The sequence below is a fragment of the Momordica charantia genome, assembly GCF_013281855.1.
Source record: "Momordica charantia cultivar OHB3-1 chromosome 6 unlocalized genomic scaffold, Mcharantia_2.0 BLBB01000006.1, whole genome shotgun sequence".
Taxonomy (NCBI): Eukaryota; Viridiplantae; Streptophyta; class Magnoliopsida; order Cucurbitales; family Cucurbitaceae; genus Momordica; species Momordica charantia.
In genome coordinates this window covers 27,989,033-28,010,878 of record NW_028275164.1, presented here as the reverse complement: position 1 = coordinate 28,010,878, position 21,846 = coordinate 27,989,033, and the positions used below count along the sequence as shown (strand labels likewise).

General features: G+C 32.2%; 3 protein-coding genes across 8 annotated transcripts; 2 read left to right on the top strand and 1 right to left on the bottom strand.

Annotated features, from left to right (window-relative positions):
- Window positions 1-1,499: 1,499 nt before the first annotated feature.
- On the top strand, window positions 1,500-5,384 carry LOC111022767 (Putative membrane lipoprotein). Of its 3 annotated transcripts, none has more exons than XM_088124742.1 (4): window positions 1,500-1,697; window positions 3,478-3,724; window positions 3,905-4,150; window positions 5,121-5,384. In XM_088124742.1, exons 1-4 carry the CDS (start codon window positions 1,656-1,658, stop codon window positions 5,132-5,134), a joined length of 549 nt encoding a protein of 182 aa, XP_087980868.1. In that variant the 5' UTR covers window positions 1,500-1,655; the 3' UTR covers window positions 5,135-5,384. The 3 variants fall into 3 exon arrangements, with proteins under 3 accessions (XP_087980868.1, XP_022155707.1, XP_087980867.1); XM_022300015.2 differs by having other exon boundaries at window positions 1,502-1,660; window positions 3,905-4,177; XM_088124741.1 differs by having other exon boundaries at window positions 1,502-1,697; window positions 3,905-4,177.
- Window positions 5,385-7,647: 2,263 nt separating this feature from the next.
- MOB1-LIKE (Mob1/phocein family protein) lies at window positions 7,648-13,639 on the top strand. 4 transcript variants are annotated; one of them, XM_022303519.2, is made up of 7 exons: window positions 7,648-7,836; window positions 9,247-9,298; window positions 10,621-10,729; window positions 11,043-11,136; window positions 11,710-11,843; window positions 11,919-12,082; window positions 13,048-13,639. In XM_022303519.2, exons 1-7 carry the CDS (start codon window positions 7,814-7,816, stop codon window positions 13,120-13,122), a joined length of 651 nt encoding a protein of 216 aa, XP_022159211.1. In that variant the 5' UTR covers window positions 7,648-7,813; the 3' UTR covers window positions 13,123-13,639. The 4 variants fall into 4 exon arrangements, 3 of the variants coding, with proteins under 3 accessions (XP_022159211.1, XP_022159217.1, XP_087981833.1); XR_015791704.1 differs by having other exon boundaries at window positions 7,673-7,836; window positions 11,710-12,082; window positions 13,048-13,407; window positions 13,494-13,639; XM_022303525.2 differs by having other exon boundaries at window positions 7,673-7,836; window positions 9,250-9,298.
- A 559-nt stretch (window positions 13,640-14,198) lies between these two features.
- Window positions 14,199-17,757, bottom strand: LOC111022994 (bifunctional pinoresinol-lariciresinol reductase 2). Its single transcript, XM_022300334.2, has 4 exons — window positions 17,399-17,757; window positions 15,517-15,757; window positions 14,699-14,902; window positions 14,199-14,517 (listed from the first exon to the last, which is right to left on the bottom strand). The coding sequence occupies exons 1-4, from the start codon at window positions 17,726-17,728 to the stop codon at window positions 14,351-14,353; spliced, it is 942 nt and encodes a 313-aa protein (XP_022156026.1). The 5' UTR covers window positions 17,729-17,757; the 3' UTR covers window positions 14,199-14,350.
- Window positions 17,758-21,846: the final 4,089 nt, after the last annotated feature.

Below are 21,846 nucleotides of genomic sequence, written 5' to 3'. Positions count from 1 at the left end.
TATTTTAACCATGTATATATGTGTGTATATATTGGATATACTTCTATTTGATTGAGTAAAAATCAATTTGAGAATATTAATTGTAACTACATAAATTATAGACTTGGATAAGTGATCAAATTGATACATTCGATCATTGAGTTTTTACTCTATAATTTTCATGGTCATGTACAAATTTCGAACAAATATAGATAAAAAACCAATTTTGTGCAAGTGAAAATGAAATATGAGTAAAATTAAGATAGGAAAATGTATCACTAGCACGAGCCCAACTCAATTAGTTAATTCAAGTATATGTCGTCAACTAAAAGGTTGTGTATTTGAATCCCATTTTCATATGTTGTTGCAAAAAAAAAATATAATCGATTGAATATTTATTGACTCGTTTATATCTAAAAGTGGGATGACGATTCGAACCTTTATTATCGAAATTTTTAATATTAATAAGTTTGATTTATGTCGAGGTTTGTAGTTTATTTATAAATGATACATTCTTAATTTTATTCTATGTTGTGTGATATATATTTTGAAACAAATATATAAATTATAAAGACTAAATTAAAGATTTTAAAACTACACTGACTAAATTGAATCCAATCAAACTATAAAACTATATTTAATTTATTTTAAGACTATAGAGACTAAATTCCTAATATAATTTTTTCCCAAATAAATTAATATAAATTTTTATCATATGTTGACACGTTGTCATGTTAGAATATCTCAGTCACTTCACTTTTAGTTCTGTGACTAAATTGAAGATTTTAAAGGAAAATTAACTATAAATATATTTGTAAAAAAATTGTAAAACCAAAATAGATATTTATTGAAATTTCATATGCAGAAGATTCTCAAAGCCAAGGATACAAACTCCCTTTTAAAAGAAAGAAATTAATATACCTACTACTACGCTTAGATTTATTAAATTTGTTGCTAAACTAAAATTTTAGAGGAGTTAAGATAGTTATTCATCATAAATTAAAAAAAAAAGTTCGACCTGAATACTCATGTATTAAAAAAAAACCTCGAACTTTATAAAGGTATTTTATAACCAAATTTACACGTTTTTTGTTTGAAGTAAAAAAAACATGATTTATTATGAACATTATCCAAATTAGATACCCAATTTTAGGTGTTAAAATACGAAAATTTGAGTGGATTTTGGTGAGAATTTATGTTAAACTTTAAAATTGTGTTATTCAAAATTTCAAATTTCAAATTTACATTTTGTTCAAATATCGTATTTTCTCATTGTTTGTGAGTCGTGGGGCATGAAGATTGATTATCTTTGTTACTTTTTATTTTTTCTTCTTTTTCGATTACACTGTTATTTTTCTGGTTTGATTTTTATTATTATTATTTTTTATAAGATGTTTGTTTGTTATTTAATATTTATGTTATTTATTATATGAATTACTAAAATTTATGGGGGAAAAAAGGAAACCAGAAAACAGAATTTAACGCCTCAAACAAGTAAAAAGATAATCCTATTTAGTTAGAACAGAAGAAGAATAGCCGCGAGCTGGTCGCTTTCAGACGCTCGTTTTATCTATTCCCGAATAACCAGCTCCCGCCATTCATGAGGCGAATTTTGCAGCGGTAAAGAAACACTGCAATTGAGTGAAGAACGATTGCACTACTTGAAGCAGATTTTTATGGTGTGCGAATACTTAATCTCATGCCTTCGCTTGTTTTTGGTATAATCTGCTGGAATTTTGTTTGTAGGTTTCAGTTGTTAGTTAGAGAAGCTTTTATTGCTCGAATTTTCTGTCTCGTATATTGCTTATTTTTTGTTTTTACATGCTTGATTGAAGATTTGGTGCTTGTTTGATTAGAAATGGAGGAAGGGAGCGAGAAATAGAGTTTTAGAAGGAGTTGGAAAGTTTTATTTCAGGAGGATAGATACCTTATACTTGTATCTAGTTTTACAAGGTAATCTGATCGGTTCGAACATTTTGCTGTCGCCGAAGTTTTAATGTTTGAACGAGATGCACGGCTGTTTACCTGTTATTGAAAATTTCAACTCGGAGCTAATTGTTTACTGTGAACACCGAACTGAAATCATAATATTGAGAGGGTGTGTAACAATCTTCTGGTGTTCTTTGAATTCCTGATAGCAAACCTCATAGGCATGGTCTATAAAGTAACCAGGAAGCATTACAGACATTAGTGCATTCTAGTTCAGAAACGAGATATGCATCGTCTTTCACCCCAATGTTGGTGGATTTATCCCTTTTGGCGTCATTGAGTTGAGCCTAGATTGTGCAAAAGCTTATTGGAAGTTTAATCAGGCTGAATAGATTGCTCCAGCCAGCTCCAATTATGGGCTGTTGCAACTTTTGTGTTTGGAGCAATCATCCGTTAATTTACACATGCATCTTCGTAGTTCTTCACAGTTGGGAACCATACTATTTTATCCAAGCTCGAGCTTTATCCATTCACAAATTGCATTTTCCCTTTTGGCTCTCCTATTCAACACATAGTCTCTTGAACGCAATGCATAGTAGTAAATTTAGGCTATTCAGCAAAGAAGCTGTAAGGTAAAAAGGGCGTAAGCATACAAAAGCTGCCCAACCTTTTTGAGTGGGTTGGCGTCTCTCCCCTAGTTCAAATTCCTGACACAGAAACAGACATATCCCCAGCCATACGCTTCCACACCTTACGCATATATACACCCCCGAACCCTCTAGCCAGCTGCTGGGGTGAATTCCCCTCTTTACCCTTCCTAGTGTAAGTATTTATTTACTATATAGGTTCTCACTGAAGCAAGTCTAGACTCCTACGTTCTTCATGTGAATATGTTGAATACCAGTGATATTTTGTCAAAATGTCAAAGTTGAAGCTGATTTTGATCGTATAACGGTTTGGTCGTGTTTGGTAATTTTAGTTTTTGATAGTTTATATTGCAGTCAGAGTTCTTTTTACGAGCGTGTGTGTATCCCTTTCCTAATCTAGTTTTGTTTAAAAAAAACTTTTGAAATCTATAATAAATTTACTGGTTAAGTGGTATATCTTATGTAGTTATATTAGACATCTTTGTAGGGATATTCAGGCACTGATCTCTTAAAAGGTAGCTGATATGACATGAAAGCATGAACAACCTCCTTTTTTCTTTCTGCTCCTACCATTTAAATCCAGCATGCTTGGAAGTATAGTAAATCAACTAATATTAAACTATTGCTTCTAAGATAGTCTTCCGTTCTTGTACTAATTTTAGGGGTTCAAATTGTAGGTATCTTTTGTCTAAAGGTTTTCCATATTTTCATCTTTACGTTAGGTAGTGTTGAATATGGTATGGGTGAAGTTTGCGAAACCTGTAGATGAATTCTCTTTATTTTCTGTAGTCTATACTTTCGAGGAAGCATAGAGGTTTCGATTAGAACTATTTATGTTTAATTGATGCCATATCAAATATTCTGATTGGAGCTTTTGAAAAACATTTGATGAGACCATGATTTCTTTAATATCTTCAACTAGGTTGTCATGATTATAAAAGGCTTATTCAGGAGGTATGAAAGATGGAATCCTGTACATCCGACTCTTGGGGCCTTTTGGGGGATGGGAATAGGCATTGGTTGTGGTGTTGGATGGGGTCCTGGTTTTGGTCCTGAAGTAGTTGGTTATGTTGGTGCTGGCTGTGGCATTGGATTTTGTGTGGGAGTAACAGTTGCTGGTCTTGGCATTGGTCTTCCAGCAAATGCGCTCTATCATGTTCCTTACAGTGGTACACCATCCTTGGCATCTTTGTTCTCATGCCCCATTATTCTCTAAACATCACCAATACTAAAAAGCGTATTTTACAAAATACTCATGTTGGTACTGCTTAAGAGAATGTTTTGACTATTTAGGTAATCTTTCGATTGTAGTCTCTAATTAAACAATTGATGGGCATACTAATTTCCAGCAATCCTGGCCACAAGAAGTGGAGCAGTGGAATTAATCCAATCTAGCAGTCTTCGATCTGCAAAATTTTCTGTTAGATATGGATGGAGCGACATTACACAGCATATACTTGGGCTACAAAGAGAAGCAAGTCGACGATTAACAAGCATCAAGCAGGAGTGCTTGGACAAAAAGATTAATTTACCTGATATGAAGAGCTTACCAGCCATACCAACTAGGTCTATTTGTGAAACTTTAGGATCATTAGGTAATCGCCTCTCTCACATTCACAAAGGTAATCTATTATATGCTCTTTTTGCATCTTCAACAAGTACCAGAAAATTACTAGCCTGTTAGGAATTTGAATTTCTTGTGATCAATTGGATTGGAATGATGTGTTTCCTGAATTCTTCATTGTTTTTCTTTTGTCTCGGTTATTTTTTCTCTCTTGCTGGGGGAAGGGTCTCATGGTGGAATTTGATATTTTAGTTCTCTTCATAATCCAAAAATTTTCATTTAAGACGTGATATGGTTTGGTCAAATGTCTCACCAAGCTTTATCAAGCTGAGCACCATGCATTATTCTAGCTATGGTTTCTCAATTGTGCTTGAAGCTTGAAGTCTCCAGTAGAACTGATTGCAACAGTTACCGTGATAGGACTTCAATAGGAAAGTTGCACTGAGCTGTAAGGTATTCACAGAAAAATATTAGGAATTTGGAAGATGCTCCCAACCCTACCTTGAGGCTCAGCTTTCCCTGCCCACTTCATGCTTCTCTCCGTATTTAATATCCCTTTACACATATCTCCAAATCTGCATATCTCCAAATCTGGTGAAGATAACTCACCTCATGATCGTTCAACCGAGATTGGTTACTGTCAGTAACGCATAGCGATTAGGGAGTCGCTTCAGCAACGGAGAAGTCTTTTAAGTGTTTTGCCTCTTATTTTGAAGTTATTCATTAAAAAAAACTCAACAAGTTACCAGCCTTAGACTTGAGTCTCGACCGACCTTCTCGGATAATTACTTTCATGGTTGTGTTGGTGCATTTGGCTTTGGCTTTCAATATTTCATGCCATATACTAAATGGACACCAAGTATTTTTCTGTCTTTATTCTTTGTATAATTGTGAAATATTAGATGATCACTTACCGTCAACAATATTTCTTTAGGATATATAAATTGCAGTTTCTTCATGTAATAAATAGTTGTAACTTGTGAAAGCTGTCTCTCTTGCAGGTTCAAAAGATTAAAATATTGAATGCTGAGCTATACTGATTAGTTGTTCATATCTCCAGCTACAGTAGAGTGAGTAAAAACCCAGTTGTTCCTCTTCCTTGGCTTTGGCTGCTACTCGCTTAGCAATATTTATTTGTAGAATATTCAATATTGTATGATCTGGTTTTGGTCACACTTTGGAGTGTAATCAGATCATTTCGAGTTATCATCTTTTCTTTTTGGAGCCGAAATTTATGTCGAATTACGTCTAGCAGTTTTGGAGTAGGGGAACCGATGTCGATTTACTCTGACCAAACTAACTTTCCAACTAAAACTAACCACCAAATTTATCATATTGAATCCATCTAAACTAACCAAATTTATCCAAATCGATTTGACCAACAAATTTTTCTTTATGAAATTGAATCGTGTTCAATTTCATAAACTAACTCAATTTGATCAGTTTTATGGTCTTTTTCTTCTCAGTTTCGGCTTGCAAAAAAATTTGGATTTACCTATATCATGGTCTAGGAAACTATGGTGTAATTTAAGAATTGTTTTGATTTGTTTTAGAATTTTTAGAAACTCTTATTTCCATGAGCTCATTGTGCGAGTCACTCTGTCAACCAGTTTATTCGAGAGATTCTCTAAAAAAAAAATAATAATAATAACAATAAAAATTTAAATTCAAATACTATTGGGGTCCTGTATGACTATTTTATTCTGTTCTCCTTTTAAAATATCTATTTGGTCTTTTTACTTTTAAAATAATCATTTTAACATCTGTATTTTTAACTTTTGTTAATTTTAATAACTATACTTTTAAAATGGGTTATTTTGGTCTTTATATTTTTTAAAAAATATCACTTTAACTCTTTCATTTTTATTTTTTATCTCATTATCATTTTAACGTGGCATTTTAATCATTAAATTTCTTGAAATTTAGTCATAAATTTATATTAAATAATTTGTATTAAAATTTTGTAAAGAATGATAAATTATTCCCTATTTAAAAGGATGAGGAATAAAATATAAAATTTGAACCTACATGATCAAACTGAACAAAAATTAGCACTAATCAATTTGAATATTTTGAGAGTAAATAGTATAAAATAAACTATATATATATATATATATATATATATATCTTGAGACAAAATTAGTATTTTACCCAAAATTTAAAATAAACGTAATCTTGATGTTCTTGAATTTCGTCATTTTATTCTGCTTCAAACGAACGCTGCCTAAGAATAAAACTGACCTTCGGAATTAGCTCAGGGCCATTATAATAATTAAACAAACCTTTTGACCTGTCCGTTATATATACCTAAAATGTGGGGCCTTTCGTAAATTGAGCAATTACATGTCTGTTTAACTTTCATATAAGTTTGATTAATTTTTTATAGACCATTATAAAAATTAAAATTAAAAAATATCAAAAAATAAAAACCGAAAAAAATCATGTAAATAAGGCTGAGGGTATATATTTTTCCCTTAATTTAAGAGTTTTTTTTCCATGTCCCCTCATTTATTAAAACTCTAGGTTTCTTCAGTCATCTCGCTCTTCGAGATCTTTCATTCCAAGTCTTACAGTACATTCATGTAGCAAGATTCATATCGGCTCCAATGAAAAGGAAAAAAAGGCGTTAAGAAACCCTCATGGCCCACCCTACTTGTAAGTTTGGATAGAAAAGGTGGGAGATCCCTATTAGATTTGACTAATATCCCATCCTACCAGTTTGATGAGCCTGCATAGTGTTAGGTAGTTGGTCAGGTAAAAGTTGACCTAATAGAAGTCAAGTCCTTTGTCTAAAAAAAAGGTGTGGAACCTCATCGACTTTGCAAGTAGACGAGAACGGCGCCAGGCGAGGGCGTCGCTATGCCCCACAATGTTCAACCATAATCCTCGCAACGCCTACGCCACTACATGTTGAACTCAAATCATTTCGCAATGCTTGTATTCATACCATCATTCGTGCATCACAAAAAGTTAAACTTAAAGAGTAAATGATGATTTAATGCAAGAATAATTAAGTTTGAAGTATTAGATGTGATAAATTAACATACCACTTATCGACAAAATACAAATTTTATTCACTTCACATCACCAAACCAGTAATAACTTACTTAACGAAAAATGATTAGTTATAGTAGGAAAAACATTGGTATACTAATATTGAAAACATTGTAAAGATTATCATTTATAAATTCATATTATCATTTTTTTTGACGTTTAGATAATTGGAAAGACTTAACAAAAAAAAAAAAGACCATGAGAGAAAATAAAAACTTCAAAAATATTATGCATGAAATTGGATAAAGAAATGGAAATAAATATATATTTAGCCCGCAATTTAATATTTTTTCTTTTTTGTTTTTTTGCAAATATCTAAAATTTGGACCATTTCTCGTATAATTCTTGTGAGGGACCAGGCTAATCTCCTCGTTATCGTCCCAATTTTATCAATCATTCAAAGAGTAGTAAAATAAAACACAAAAAAAAGAAAAGAAAGGGAAAAAAAAAACTCTACAATAGCTGGAAACAATTACAGGGGCATGTTTTAGATTCTCCGAAATTAGAGGGGAAATCATGCAAAAAGATAGAAGTTAGCGCCTTTTTTTTTTCCTTCTCCAACCCAACGAAACGAAACAACGCGAAGACCAAAAACAAATCCAGCTTTCGCTTGCTCGCGCGCTCCCCGTTCCCTGAAGCGATGAGTCTCTTCGGTCTAGGCAGGTAAAGTAGAACATTAAGGATCTTTTTTATGGAAATTCCCTCGTGGAAGCAATCAATTTCTTTATCGTTTTCTTGTTCCTCTTTCTGGTGATTCCGAATTTAGCTGCTTCCTTGATTTTGATGGTTTGACTGGAATCGTGGATTTGCTCTGTCCAGCTTCATCAGATCTGCTGCCTTGTTTGCCCCATTTTGAGTGTGAAATTGATTCTTCTGATGTGATTTGGGCATCTTGATTTCTAGTTAACGTATTGATTTCCCATGCATGCGCAGATGCGTTATGCGTGTGGGTTGATTTCAATTTTAATATGTTTGAATTGTATCAAATTGCCGTATCGTACATGCTTGTCTTTCTCCTGTGAAATTAGATTCTCGTATCTTTCTGCGAGAAGCAACTTTTTGCATTTCTTTTTCTTTCGATGGATTCTTCTATCAATTCCGCGATGGGCGATTCAGTTGGTAATTTATTGTTTTTTCTTATGCAAATGAGTTATCGTGTGTTCATTTGTGAGTGTGTGGAAAGCAGGTAGTGATTGACAATTTGCCCTTGAATGTTGAGTTATCGTTGTTTGTTATTTTTCCCCGGGCCGACTGTGATTAAGCCAGACAAGTATAAATGCGGCAGGGACTTGAATTTCAGATATTATGTCAGACAAGTAAGATTATGATGGGTGGAGGACTTCCAATTTAGGAAGGTAATCTATGTGGGTCGGAAATTGGAATGAGTTGAATTTCTTTTACATAATTTATAGGCTTTAGATGTTTTAGATTACTTGTGGATAGATTTCGAGTACAAAGGCAGGGATCGGGAAGAAATTGAGACTGATTTCGGCCTTCCTTGGTACAATCTCTCTAATCTGTTTTGTAATTACAACTTTGTTTGGTTGGTGCGAATTGCAGTAGCTTTTCTTATAAAGAACTTTTCCGGCCTTGGGTGAGTTGATTTCTTATCTGCACCTGTTTCCTTATCTAAAAAAAAAGATATCTTATCTGCACATCCCAAATTTAGTTTTTTTCATCGTTAATTATAAGTTTCTTTCTTGGGTTATAAAATAACTTATATATAAAAGTATTTATCTGAAGGTTAGAAGGTTAGAAAAAACCTGGTCAGGACTATTTTGATTGATTTGATTTCTTAAGGAGGATCCCAGATAACAAGAATAGTATGGAGTATAATGCTGGCCGAGCATTACTTGCAACGTAGAAAGTACCTGGATGGCAACGTGGCACCATCAAACTTATGCTATAATTGTCTCTTATCTCTTATCTTGCTCTCATCATTCTACTGATGTCATCGCACCCTTATTACTCTGACCCGGCGAAATGTTCTTGTTGATATTGGTGTTTGATTGTGTTATTTATGCCTTACTCATATATTCTGTCTGTAATACATCCTACAAAATCGTTTTGCAGCAGAAATCAAAGGACTTTCCGCCCAAAGAAGACTGGACCGACAGGGAGTAAGGTTTGCCCTCCCCATTACTTCTAAAAACATTGAGTTTATTGTACTCCATCGTTGGTTGTTCGAATGTAAGTCATCTTAAAGTTACACTCTTTATCTGTTAACTACTTCTTCTATGTTGAGTTGAGGCTTATTAAATGTGGCACATGCCGAGTTTTCTTAACTTTTGGGCGCTTCTTGTAATAAGTGCATCTGCTTTGTTTCAAACAGCCTTCCAACTATATGACATGTTTTTCACGGACCTATTTGCTTTGATTATATTCCTTGAGCAAAACCACCTATGGGGTTTTTCTCATTAGAAATTATATGTCAATAGTAGACAAAATAGAGCAACAGAGTTGGAGAGAATGTCCTAGATATAATAGCCAATTGTAAGATGGATGATCCCGACCTTTTCAATACTTTTTGGCATCAGGGACATTGCCTGAGCCTTTTCTTTCAGTGAGGATAATCGATATTTATCTTTTCTTTGAGCTACTGATGGAAGTTGACGATTTAGTAAACTTTTACTTCAGACGTTGCATTGATGGGGGTAAGAGAATCGGGGCATAGAAACAAACTTTATGCTGAAACAATTGGAAATTAATGGTCTCCCCAAATCACCTGCTGATTCTTTCAATTATTTGGGGATTTGTCAATGTTCCTTTAGCCTTGCTGGAAGGATCTTATCTTAAGTCAAGATATTGGTTCTCAGGAAGAATAAAGGAAGAAAGTTAAGAAAAGAAAAGGAATGATGTTCCCCACGATATTTTCTTCTGGACTTCTATAGAGCCGTCTGAAAATTATGGACTAGGACTCAGTTTTTATGTCTCTATGGGTTTTCATAACTTTTGAAATATGGTTTTTTATCTGCGAACTTGGAAGGCCTTTTTGCACTCGATTTGTTCTTTTGTTTAGGATTTTTTTTTTATCAAGGTTTGGAGTTTGGAGTTTGGGCTCACGTCCAACTAAACTACCTTACTCATTCTTTGGAAACTAAACTGAGTTAGAAAATCCATGATTACCATGGTCATTTGCTTTCTAGTTGTCCAGTTTAAAGACCATACCATTTATCTCATTGTTCAAATCCGTTCTTAAGACTTCCTTGGTGGAAAAAAATCAACCATAGATTGCATTTCTTTATGATATAGATTTAGTTTCACCTAATTTTATTTATGTGGCCATCTGTTAAAGTTCTAAGTCGAGCTGTGATATATCTTCTTGTTCTAAGTGATGCAAATCTTCAAATGTGAGTCACTGGAAATTTGTTTTTCTCTCTGTGAAAGTCATATCTTACCATCGCTTCTCTTGATGAGTTGTCTCTTAAAAATTTTATCTTATTGCAGGGGGCTCAACTCAGAAAGCATATTGATGCCACACTTGGTAGTGGAAACTTGAGGGAAGCAGTTAGACTTCCAACTGGGGAGGATTTGAATGAATGGCTGGCTGTTAACAGTAAGCTGTAGATTCTGCCTTCTTTGCGCTCTCCTTCCTTCTGCCATCTTTTCCGTTTTGTGATAAATTATTTTCTATGGATTGTTTAATGGTTTCATTTCTGTAATGTTTTCTACAGTCCTCATGTAGTATCATAGCTTCTGGTTTCTATATCACTCCTAAACGCTTTCAGCATTTTTCTACGTGCTTAATGAATACACATTCTTTCTCAAGTTGTCACATTATCTGTGAAAAGTTTTATTCACAATTTCTATTTAGTGAGGATTTCTTATGTAAAATAAATATCTGAAATGTGGTTGAATTTTTATTTCAGCTGTGGATTTCTTCAACCAGGTGAATTTGCTATATGGTACCCTCACAGAGTTCTGTACTCCTGAGAATTGTCCTACAATGACTGCAGGACCCAAGTACGGGATATTGGATAAATTGGCAACCTTTTTTTTTTGCTGATGTTTTAGACAAATTAGTTTGCAGGATGTTTATTTGAATTTCAAATTATTCGAGCTTCTAATTTCGAATTTCCCCCGTGCATGATTACATTTGTTATGTTTTCTAATTATAGGAATTTCTCAATTTGGTAGTGTATCCTTTGCTGTATTATATGAATCATACAGAAAAAAATTAATATTTTAGTTGATTTATTTCATCGCGTTCTGATTCTATTGCTATTATAGATATTTGCAACAAGTGTTGACGTAAAACTTTTGATACATCTCTCTTTGTTTTGAAATGTTTCTTTTAAATTCTAAATACGGCTTCACTTTTTAACCCATATCATTTAAAACCTTGTCCGTATCAAGAAAGTCTGCCTATCTCGATGTGCAAAAACGGGACTTACTTATCTAATATCCTTATAATCATTTATTTTTTTATGTTTATCTGTAGTTTGTATGCGAAGTTTTTCTTAACTCTTCATCCTATTCTATTTCTGAGAAGATTTAAATTAGAGCTGTCTAGGTAACGCATATAAATTTTTACAGGTACGAGTACAGGTGGGCTGATGGTGTACAAATCAAAAAGCCTATTGAAGTGTCTGCTCCAAGATATGTTGAATATTTAATGGATTGGATTGAATCTCAGCTTGACGACGAATCAATATTTCCTCAAAAGCTTGGTAATCATTCATATTTGCTAAAAATTTCCCAGTTCCCAGTCTCGTTATTATTCATTGTTCAATGTCCTTTGTTAGGTACACCATTTCCTCCCAACTTTAAGGAGGTCGTAAAAACGATATTCAAAAGGTTGTTCCGTGTATATGCCCACATTTATCACTCTCACTTCCAGAAAATTGTGAGCCTTAAGGAGGAAGCACATTTAAATACATGCTTCAAGCATTTCATACTCTTTACCTGCGTAAGTCACTTATTCAAATTAACTTATTTTTATATTTATTGTCACTGCTATTAGTATCTTTTTTTTCAAAAAATAAAATATTCTCTTAACCTATTCAACATTACATATCAATTTAAAATTAAGAAAAATAATGTATTGGCTCTCTGCCTTACATTCTATGTTCGGTCCTGGCAACTAGTTTGCTTGATGTTTACAAGGTTTCTGTTTTATATGTTGGTTGCTTTGGTCCAGACTCCATATAGCTTATGGAATTCTTCATACATAATCATTTCGTTTTTAGTTTTCTACTTTTTTTTTTTTAATATGCTTGTTTTTATACAATTTCATTAGTTATTCACTTCTCTAAATGACATTTGAATTTTTAACCAAATTAAAAAGAAACAACAAAATTTTTTTAAAAATTATTATTAATTTTTTTGTTTTCAAAATTTAGCCTAGATTTTTGAAAATATTTATAAAAGCGAATAACAAAACATAGGACCACATCTATGTTTGTAAGCTTAATTTTTAAAAACTGAAAATAAAAAACAAAATGGTTGAAAATAAAAAAAACAAAATGGTTATCAAATGGAGCCTATAATATCTGTTTTTTTTAATACTAACATGTGGGAGTGGGGATGTCAATTCACGATCTTTTGGTCGGAGATAGGTGATTTGAATTCATAAACTTTTGGTCGGAGATAGATGTCTTAACTCTATGTTCACAAATAAACCCTATAATTTGTTGTGGTTGGTTTTCTAATGTACTGAATGAATTTGTAACTTGTTGGTAGAATTCATATAGAAATTAATGTTGGGAAGAAATGATTTATTGTTCACTCTTGATGGTGTTTCCAAATTGTCAATACTGCAATTATGATTTTTGGTTAGAACACCTGTATCTAGTATGAACATTACTTATTCATCATAAACTTTGCGACGAAAAAGAATCTAATTTGATCCGGTTTCACGTGCGATTTCTCCAGGAATTTGGTTTAATTGACAAAAAGGAGCTGGCTCCACTTCAGGAGCTGATTGAATCGATTATTGTTCCTTACTGAACAGGGTTTGCTTTGCATAACTGGGGGAAGATCCTATTCTAGGGACAGCTAATTAATAAAATAATCAATTGCTTTCTGCATTTTACTGTAATGTCTGTGTATGTGGCGTTGTTGTTGTGTGTAAATGTTTCTGTATTTGGATATTTTAAGGTTGTGGATGCTTTGATGCTTCTGCTGTTCCCATGGGCCAAGCTGATTAAAGAAAACCAGCTTCTTGATTCAAAGGGAAATGAAGTTGAAGGCTTGCTAGTTTAATGTCTCACATGAGATTGCTTTTCAGTAGAGGTAAACTGTTTGGGGTGGTAAAAATGTTGCCTTTCCATCTTTGAACTACATTTTAAAATTTTTACTATATGTATTTATATGTTCAGAGCATGGAGTAAAATTTCTCTCATGTTAGCATATTCCCATCTAACGTCTTCATACATTGATATGATGCCGTGGAAATGTCGAAAATGTCAAAAACTGCAAAAGGATGTCGTTGAGATATCGATTGCCGATTGGAGGCTTACTTTTAGTTGATTTGTATGACTCTTGTGATTTTAGAGGTCTGTTTGGTGACATTCTTACTTTTTGCTTCTCGTTTCCTCTTTTTGAATCTAATGGAATTGTATTTGGTAATGGAATTTGTCTCTAGTTCTTTTTTATCCTTATTGGAAAAAGGAACAGATGGTGATATTTCTTGAATCTTGTTTTCTAAAATTCTAAATTTAAAAAGTAAAGATTTTATTTCAAAATTAAAATTTCAAATTAAAGATTTATAAGTAAAAAATGATAAAATAATGTTTTTATCCGTGTTTTGAAAAAAAAAAATAAAAATGGGGAACAAGAGTTTAAAATTTGTACATATAAATGTTTCTAAAAAATAAGAAACAAGAATAGTTTTGAATGCTCGTGAAATACAATTTAGAAACGTTTCTTAAAAATGAGAAACAGGAAACAAAAATAGTTACTAAATACTTTGAAAACACAATTTTAGAAACGTTTCTTTAAGACGAGAAATGAGAAACAAAAATAGTTATTAAACATTTCTTTTAGACGAGAAACAAGAAACAAGAATGGTTATAAAACGCTCATGAAACACAATCTTACATCTTTATTCAAATCCGACATTGGATAGGTACATCGATATCATAATTGGGTAGGGCAGTCGGGGAAGGAAACATAACTGAAATAAAATGAATGTGGTTTTATTTTGAGGGTTTATAATTTGGCAGGTGTTAAAAGCCTAAAGGTAGCGTTTCATGTAATCCTCAGCAGTTGTGTAGTTGATTTCTGGATACAGATTGCAGGCTTCTTCACCATCCTTCCCTATTTCAAAGTTTGCCAGACAACCCTCATAGCATACATCATAATAGTGACTTAGCCCAACTTGCTCTGCGTAGCTAATTTCACCTATTTTTTATTTCCCAAAAAAATAAAAGAAAAAAGAAAATTTTCACTTTACGGTGGTGTTGATTTAATTCTTACCACTTTAATTTATCAATCTTTATCATTAATGAGTGATGCTAAATAATAACAGAAAACTAATTGATATGATAGAAAGAGAGGGAAAATGAATGATGATAGAGCTGACCTTTGATTTTTGCAAGAAATTGGTGAGCAGAAATGGAGGTCTTTGTGAGCTGCTTCCCAATTAATTTCTCCCAAATCTCAACAACTTCTCTTTGTGATAATATGTTCTTTGGTGGCCTAATGTACACTGTTTTGTTCAGAGTTCGAGGGTCATCAATGGTTTTCATGGTATACATTGCAATGTCATCTTCATCCACATAAATTGCTGTCACAATTTATCACAATTATATTAGTACAATGTGTTTACCCAACGACTTAAAAAAAGTGCTTTTTAAATAAATATATATTTTCTCTACCACAACAAAACATTCGATAATAAATAAATAAAAATTAAATTAATTTAAGATCTATTTTTTAAGAGACAGTTGGGATGACTATCTAAAAAGTTATTTCAAGTGATTGATATTCTAATGTTTAAATTAAAGATATACCAAACTCATCCTAAGTGTGAAATGACAGTTTCTATGAAGAGAGACTTTCACAGTGAAAGTCAGATAAATATGATATGCAAAACCAACCTAAGCATAATTAAATTGAATAAAGCTTTAATAATCTCTCTAAAAGTCTGTCTCAAATTAAAAAGAAATTAAGATTTTAAAGTTGCTCTCTTTAATTTGACCTCTCTAAATTACTTTCGAAATTGAAAATTTATATATATGAAAAGTTAGAAGGTACAAAAAATTTCTAGCTCCGCCCTAGATTTGTTCTTAGGCTGGATTTGAATCCTCACTCCACACATTTAGTAGCTAGTAAAAGAAACATATGATGTGTACATGTGTATATATGTATGTATTTGTGTATATGTATAGGTTTAGTTACCTTTTTGGTTGGCATCTCCAAGGAGGAGAACATGATCTTTGGAGGGAAGGATGGAACCAGGCTGACACAAACCACCAAGAAAGTAACCAGCAAAGCAATTTGCAGAGATGTAAGTGAAGGGAATTTTAGCCTCTTCTATGGCTTTCCTCACCACCATTTTATCATCAAATGTTGCTCTTCCCGGCTCCGTTGCATTCTCCATTCTTGCTGGATCCGTCCCGAACTCGGATGGCAAAAATCTCTGTACAAAATACAACAATAACTACTTTATAATCGTATTAGGCATTATGATCTTGTGTTTCCTTTTGGTATTTTAATCCGAGTAGAAAATTTTTGAAAAAAATTCTAGTACGTACTATCGTGTATCTACCACTTCTACCTACAATTTGACGTATCTTTAAGTAATTTATTATTTTATTTCATGGATTCTATACATCATTCTTAAATGTTGTTGATGCGGCAAACAATACCGTCGGTGAAAATAAGTTTTCATACCACTAGCTAGCTAGAAAGTTTCCTAAATTTACTCATGAGAGTGTGGTTGTGCATTGAAAGGGGGAGAGATCTTACATGTGAGAGATGGTATTGTGTAATTTTGCATGTGAGAGAAGGAAAAAAAAATTAAATTAGAAATAGGGAAGGGGAGAGAGAAGATCAAGGGGAGTGATAATAGGGATTTGGAGAGACAATGAGAAAAATGGAAGAGAGTGGCACTCCTTTGTTTACACTATACCTTTTTCTCTATAAATAATTATTCCATGCGGATTTGAATTCAAGGTTATTTTTAAATGATGTTGATACGGTCAAGAGAACAATATCTATGGTTATCGTAATAGCCTATTTCAGAAAGCTGGGTGTACAATAATGCACACGAAGTTTTGGTAAGAATTTGGTTGGGGGACCTAGGTTATTAATATTCAAGAGTTTCATCTTAAAACTAATTGACAATAAGATGAGGTAGTAACTCATGTCTATTATAAACTTTTGTTAGGTCTATTTTCTTTGTTAAGAGTGAGCAAAAAGCTCTAAAAAACCTATCCGACCGATCAAAACTGACCGAATCAACGTCGATCGATCAATTTGATGAAAAATCTGGTAGGAATCGATTTCTTAATTATAAAACCTATCTATTAGTCGGTCAGAAAAATGATTTTCAACTGAACCGACCGACATGTGTTGATTTAAAAGAAAAACAGACTGCGTCATGCATGCTGCAGCGAAACTGCACTGCAGCAGCGCATTGAAAACCAACCACACGAATAGTTTTCAAGGTACGTTTTAGAAAAAAAAAATTTAATTTTTTAATTTTTTAACTTTATATAAATTTGTTTCCTTTCCCCTCTTTCTCCTCTTTCACTTTTGTCTTTTTTCCTTCTCCTTTCCTCCCTCGCCTCGCCACACTTCATCTTCCTCATTCTTCTTCTTCCCAGGCTCTCCATTTTTCTTCTTAATATTCTTCTTCATTTTTCCTTCATTTTTCCTCTTCCAGTATCTTGAATCGCACTGAAGCTCGCCTACCGTCTAGATCTTTCTCTACTTCTTTTTCTTTTTTGTTTTGGGCAGAAATCAGTCATGGCTCCAATATTGTCACCAACGGCGCCACGACAAAAAAAATGTTCACAGAAACCGAGGAAATCGATCGACCGAAACGACGGTCGGTCGGTGGAAGCCGTCGTAATAGAAAAGTAGCGTTGGGGTCAGCAAAAAACCGACTCCAACCGATCGATGCTCACCCCTACTCTTTGCCTGCTCTGATCATGATTCACTTGACTCATCGATATTGTTCAGATTCCATACTCGTTTGAACGTTTGCAGTTCTGACACCATATGAGTATTAATATATATATACATTACATACAGAAGGGGGAGAGAGAGAAGGAACCTTGATATTTCCAGCCTGTTTAATGGCATCAACAAGTTTGAGTTGAAGAAGGATTTGATGGGATCTGATATGAACACCAGAAATTGCAGAGATGACAACATCCACAAGCTTGACAGCCTCCACAAGGGTATTATGGTCATTAAAAGAAGCACAAACCAAATGGGCTCCTTGTTTCTTGAATGAAAGAAGAAGCTCCACTTTTTCAATCTCAACTCCCATTTCTGCCCTCTGTAAAACATATGTTTCATGCCCTAATCCCAAACTTGCCCTCACCAATCTCTTCCCCAAATACCCTGTTCCTCCCACTATTAAAACTTTGCTCTTCCCCATCTCTCTCTCCTCTCTCTCTCTCTCTCTCTCTCTCTCCCCTCTCTCTCTCCTCTCTCTCTCCTCTCTCTCTCTCTCTCTCTCTCTCTCTCCTCCTCTCTCTCTCTCTCTCTCTCTCTCTCTCTCTCTATCTCCTCTCTCTCTCTCTCTCTCTCTCTCTCTCTCTCTCTCTCTCTCTCTCTCTCTCTCTCTCTCTCTCTCTCTCTCTCTCTCTCTGGTATATGTGGTTATTTATTGAAGAATTGTCATGAATGTGTGTTTGGTGGAATTCCTAAATTCTCTCTATATATGGCATTTGAATGAAAAGAGTGCGGTAGCAGTATTCTCTCTATATGGTATTTTGTTGTTTTTCTCCCTACTAAACCTACTAAACCTAATTCAATTGGTTAAATTATCTATTTTCGATCAAAAGATTGTGTGTTCTAATTCTCAAGTAAGAGTTTCGTCCTGTCTTTTCTTTTTTACTTCGTTTGATATCTTTAGGGGTTGAGTATTAAATTTTTATAGATAAGACGAAAGTTTAGGACTTATTTGGTAACATTCTCGTTTATAAGCAAAAATATGTTTGATAACTGTTTTTTGTTTCTTCGTTTTTTAGTTTGTTTTAGTAGAACAGTTGGGGTTGGCTTATTTTTATTTTTCATTGAAATAATTAAAATTGAGTATATATATATATAATATAAAAAGATATAATATATGCTCAAAGAATATAATTCATTAAAGAAAAATACAATTTACCCTATAAAGTTATTTGATATAAAAGCATAAATTATTAACTTTAAACAAGGAATAAATTTTTAGAATCTTTTTAATTTTATGTTTAAGAAAATATAATAACTTAAATAAATAATAAATTTTCAAAATATGTTTATTTGATAAATAGAAAATATATATATATTTTTAAGAAAATATATTAAAAAAATTAGTGAATAAGCTATAAGCACTGAAGAGAGAAATAGAACAAGATCATCAACCGGTTGAATGTGCATTATAGTATAGAAAGCACAATAGATACTATTTATAGAAAGATGACTCTAAACACAAAAAAAAAAAATAGATAAATAAAACTGGAAATGGAAAATTCTCAAAATTTTAGAAAAAATGAGTTATCAAACAAGTCTGTTTCTCGAAAAAGAGAAATGAGAATACGAAACAGTAAATAAAAACATTACTAGACTGCCTTTATTTACAATAAAGGGTTAATGTACATAAATTTTCGATTTAAATTAATTAGGAGCAAACTAGAAAAGAAAATGTTAAAACCTTAATTTTTTTATATAATATATATTTTTTTAATGTTAAACAGCTATGTGAAAGGATATAAAGTTAAAGGGTTCACGTGTGTTATAATTTTTGTTTTGAATAGTTTCTTTGACGAATTAAATAAACCTTTTTTCCTACCAACACTTTGCTTTGTCTTCGAAGTGAAGACATTTATTTCAAATTTTTTAATCTTTGAATTATTATACTGTTTAATTAATTTTATTTTGGTACCTAAATTTTTTAGCATATTTTATTTTGGTATCCCTAATTTCAAATGTAATGTTAAGTCTTATACTAAAAAAATTTGTGTGTATTTTAAGTTACAGATATGTACCTAAACTATATATTTGTGTCCACTGAATCTAGATCTAAGATTTCATATGAATGTAATACAAAAATTTCACTTCAAGGATGAAAATAAGTATTTATGGTCAAAGTGAGCATAGCTCATAGGTGAAGCGTCTAGCTTAGGGGGGCGCGTCGAATCGCTGAAAAGCCTTAGTGATTCTCCAATTTGGTAATTTGAAGATAGAAAACCAAACGATAATTTGACATATATCTCAAATCAAGAGGTTGTGAGTTATTCGATCCCTCACCCCTACATGTTGTACTAAGTATTTATGAAAATTTAAACTTTTAAAAATACAAGAACAAAAATAAAATAAAAATCCAAAGTTTAGGGCTAAAATATAATTTAAATTTTGTATATGCAAAAATAAAAATACCAACATGTTTTCATTGAACTCGCTTATAAAAACATAGAAAGTTGTTTTTAAGTAGCTATGAGAAAACTCTTCCTCAACTATTTATACATAATAATTATTTTTTTGAAAAGAAGTACAAGGTTGATTGTATTTTTAAAGAAAAAATAAATAAAAGAAATAAAAGCCCTAGAAGCTTTTCAACACAACTTTTTTATAGTAAAACTCAACATGAAGTAACTTTAAAAACAACAGTTTAGCAAAAACAGACTTTCTAGAAAAAACATAATATATGCACAATCACTCATAAAAAACAATTTTAAGCTATCGCAATAATATTTATTCGATAAAACCAAATTTTATCAGCATAGATCACTTATATTGATGAAATATTTTTTCTGACCACCTTTTAAAATATAGTAACATATTGTTGTATTAGAAAAAATATAATTTTGGGTCGTGGTGATTAGATAAAAGAAAAATAGATTAAAAAGGGAGAACATAAGAATTTTTTTTTTTTTGAGACTTTTGTCCCTTATTAAATTTATTAATTTACAAACTATGTCATTAATACATTATTATAAATATTAAATTAATTATTAATTATTAATGCTAATAAATTTATAGAATCTAAAAGTTGGAATGCAAGAAATTTTCTTGCCATATAAAATTAGGAAATAATTTTCCTTTAATTATCAATACTAATAAGTGTATAGGATTTAAAAGGTTAGAATGTAAAAAGTTTTCCTACGACATAAAATTAATTTTTCCTTTAATTGTAATTCATATTAGAATTTGAAGAGTTTAAAAATTTCATAAGATTTTGTAACTTTTTACTGGGGTGTTTTTTATTAATAATGTTAATTATAAAAGTTATTTTAAAAATATTGTATTTTAATTAAAATTGTTTAAAATATGGTATGTTTTGAAACTTTTTTTAAAAATATAGTGGTTTTAAAAGAGTGACGCCACCCAGGACGCCGCGTAATTTGTTTTCAAGTTAGGAGATGGTCGTCTCTCACGACCATCTCATTTATTTATTTTTTATTAATCGTGGGAGACGACGACCACATTATTTTTTGTTTAGTATTTTAAATATTATTAAATAAAATACATGGGTATATTTATTTATTTATTAACTAAAAATTCACTTTAATCTCTAGTTATTATTAACTATATTAATTAAAAAATCCCCTCAAATATATTATTAACTATATTTTTAAAATAAGTTTTATTGTTAACCATATTATGGTGTGTAAACAAAAATTATGATTTTATGATTTTTTTATATAATCATGAAATTATCCATGTTAGTTCAAAATTAGAAATTAATATTATAAATAAGAGAACAATGTTTGTAGTCCGTCAATTTACAGTCTATCGATCTAATCTGTTCCACAATGGGGACGTCGCCGGTTACGATGTGGCTGACGACGAACTAGTGGTGCCGCTGGTGTCTCTTGACTCTATGTAGAGTCTCGATCTTCCGTAGGGTTGAAGTATTGTCCATGCTCTCCACGTCCACGTCCGTGGCCCCCTCCATAGCATACTGCGGCGGCAAAGATGGTGTGTGATACTGACTAGAACCAGGAGTCGGTATCATGACCATAGGCGTGGACGGACCAGCATCATCCTGTGTCTGTGTAAATGGTGGAATGTCTTCAACCCTATGATAGATAACTTCAGGTACGGGATCGTCAAGTCCTACTGGAGCATCTTGATCTACTTGACGTCGTCCTCTACGCCTAGGGCCACGAGCAGGAGTAGGTACTTTGTACATTTGATGAAGACTCTGAAGATGCCTCCCGCCAACGTTGCAAATAAATATATGATTTTATAATTGCCTAAATTCACCAACAATTAAAAATAAATATATGATTTTATAATTGCCTAAATTCATCCAATAAAGAAATGAGTTAAAAATATATGTACGTATTAAACAAATAAGTTAGATACATTCACCAATTAAATATATCACAAAATACAAATAAATAAATAAAATTGAATAATAATAATAAAAGAAAACAAAGAAAAAGTACCATTATCCTTTATAATTCCAAAAAAAAGAATAGAGTGATCCTAAATCTAAAAAAAAAAAGACAAATAAAATTAGATTACAGCAAAGAAACAAAACAACAAATAAAACAACAAAGAAAC

What these genes read in the sequence shown, in the direction of transcription:
- LOC111022767 (XM_088124741.1), top strand. Translation starts at nt 1,656, where the DNA reads ATGGTGTGCGAATACTTAATCTCATGCCTTCGCTTGTTTTTG. An exon ending in CATGCCTTCGCTTGTTTTTG is followed by an intron (nt 1,698 to 3,477) that starts GTATAATCTGCT and finishes ATCTTCAACTAG; the next exon opens with GTTGTCATGATTATAAAAGG. An exon ending in CTATCATGTTCCTTACAGTG is followed by an intron (nt 3,725 to 3,904) that starts GTACACCATCCT and finishes ACTAATTTCCAG; the next exon opens with CAATCCTGGCCACAAGAAGT.
- LOC111022994 (XM_022300334.2), bottom strand. Translation starts at nt 17,728, where the DNA reads ATGGGGAAGAGCAAAGTTTTAATAGTGGGAGGAACAGGGTATTTGGGG. An exon ending in AACAGGCTGGAAATATCAAG is followed by an intron (nt 15,758 to 17,398) that starts GTTCCTTCTCTC and finishes TATTTTGTACAG; the next exon opens with AGATTTTTGCCATCCGAGTT. An exon ending in ATTTCTTGCAAAAATCAAAG is followed by an intron (nt 14,518 to 14,698) that starts GTCAGCTCTATC and finishes AATAAAAAATAG; the next exon opens with GTGAAATTAGCTACGCAGAG.
- MOB1-LIKE (XM_088125707.1), top strand. Translation starts at nt 7,814, where the DNA reads ATGAGTCTCTTCGGTCTAGGCAG. An exon ending in CTGGACCGACAGGGAGTAAG is followed by an intron (nt 9,299 to 10,620) that starts GTTTGCCCTCCC and finishes ATCTTATTGCAG; the next exon opens with GGGGCTCAACTCAGAAAGCA. An exon ending in ACAATGACTGCAGGACCCAA is followed by an intron (nt 11,137 to 11,709) that starts GTACGGGATATT and finishes AAATTTTTACAG; the next exon opens with GTACGAGTACAGGTGGGCTG.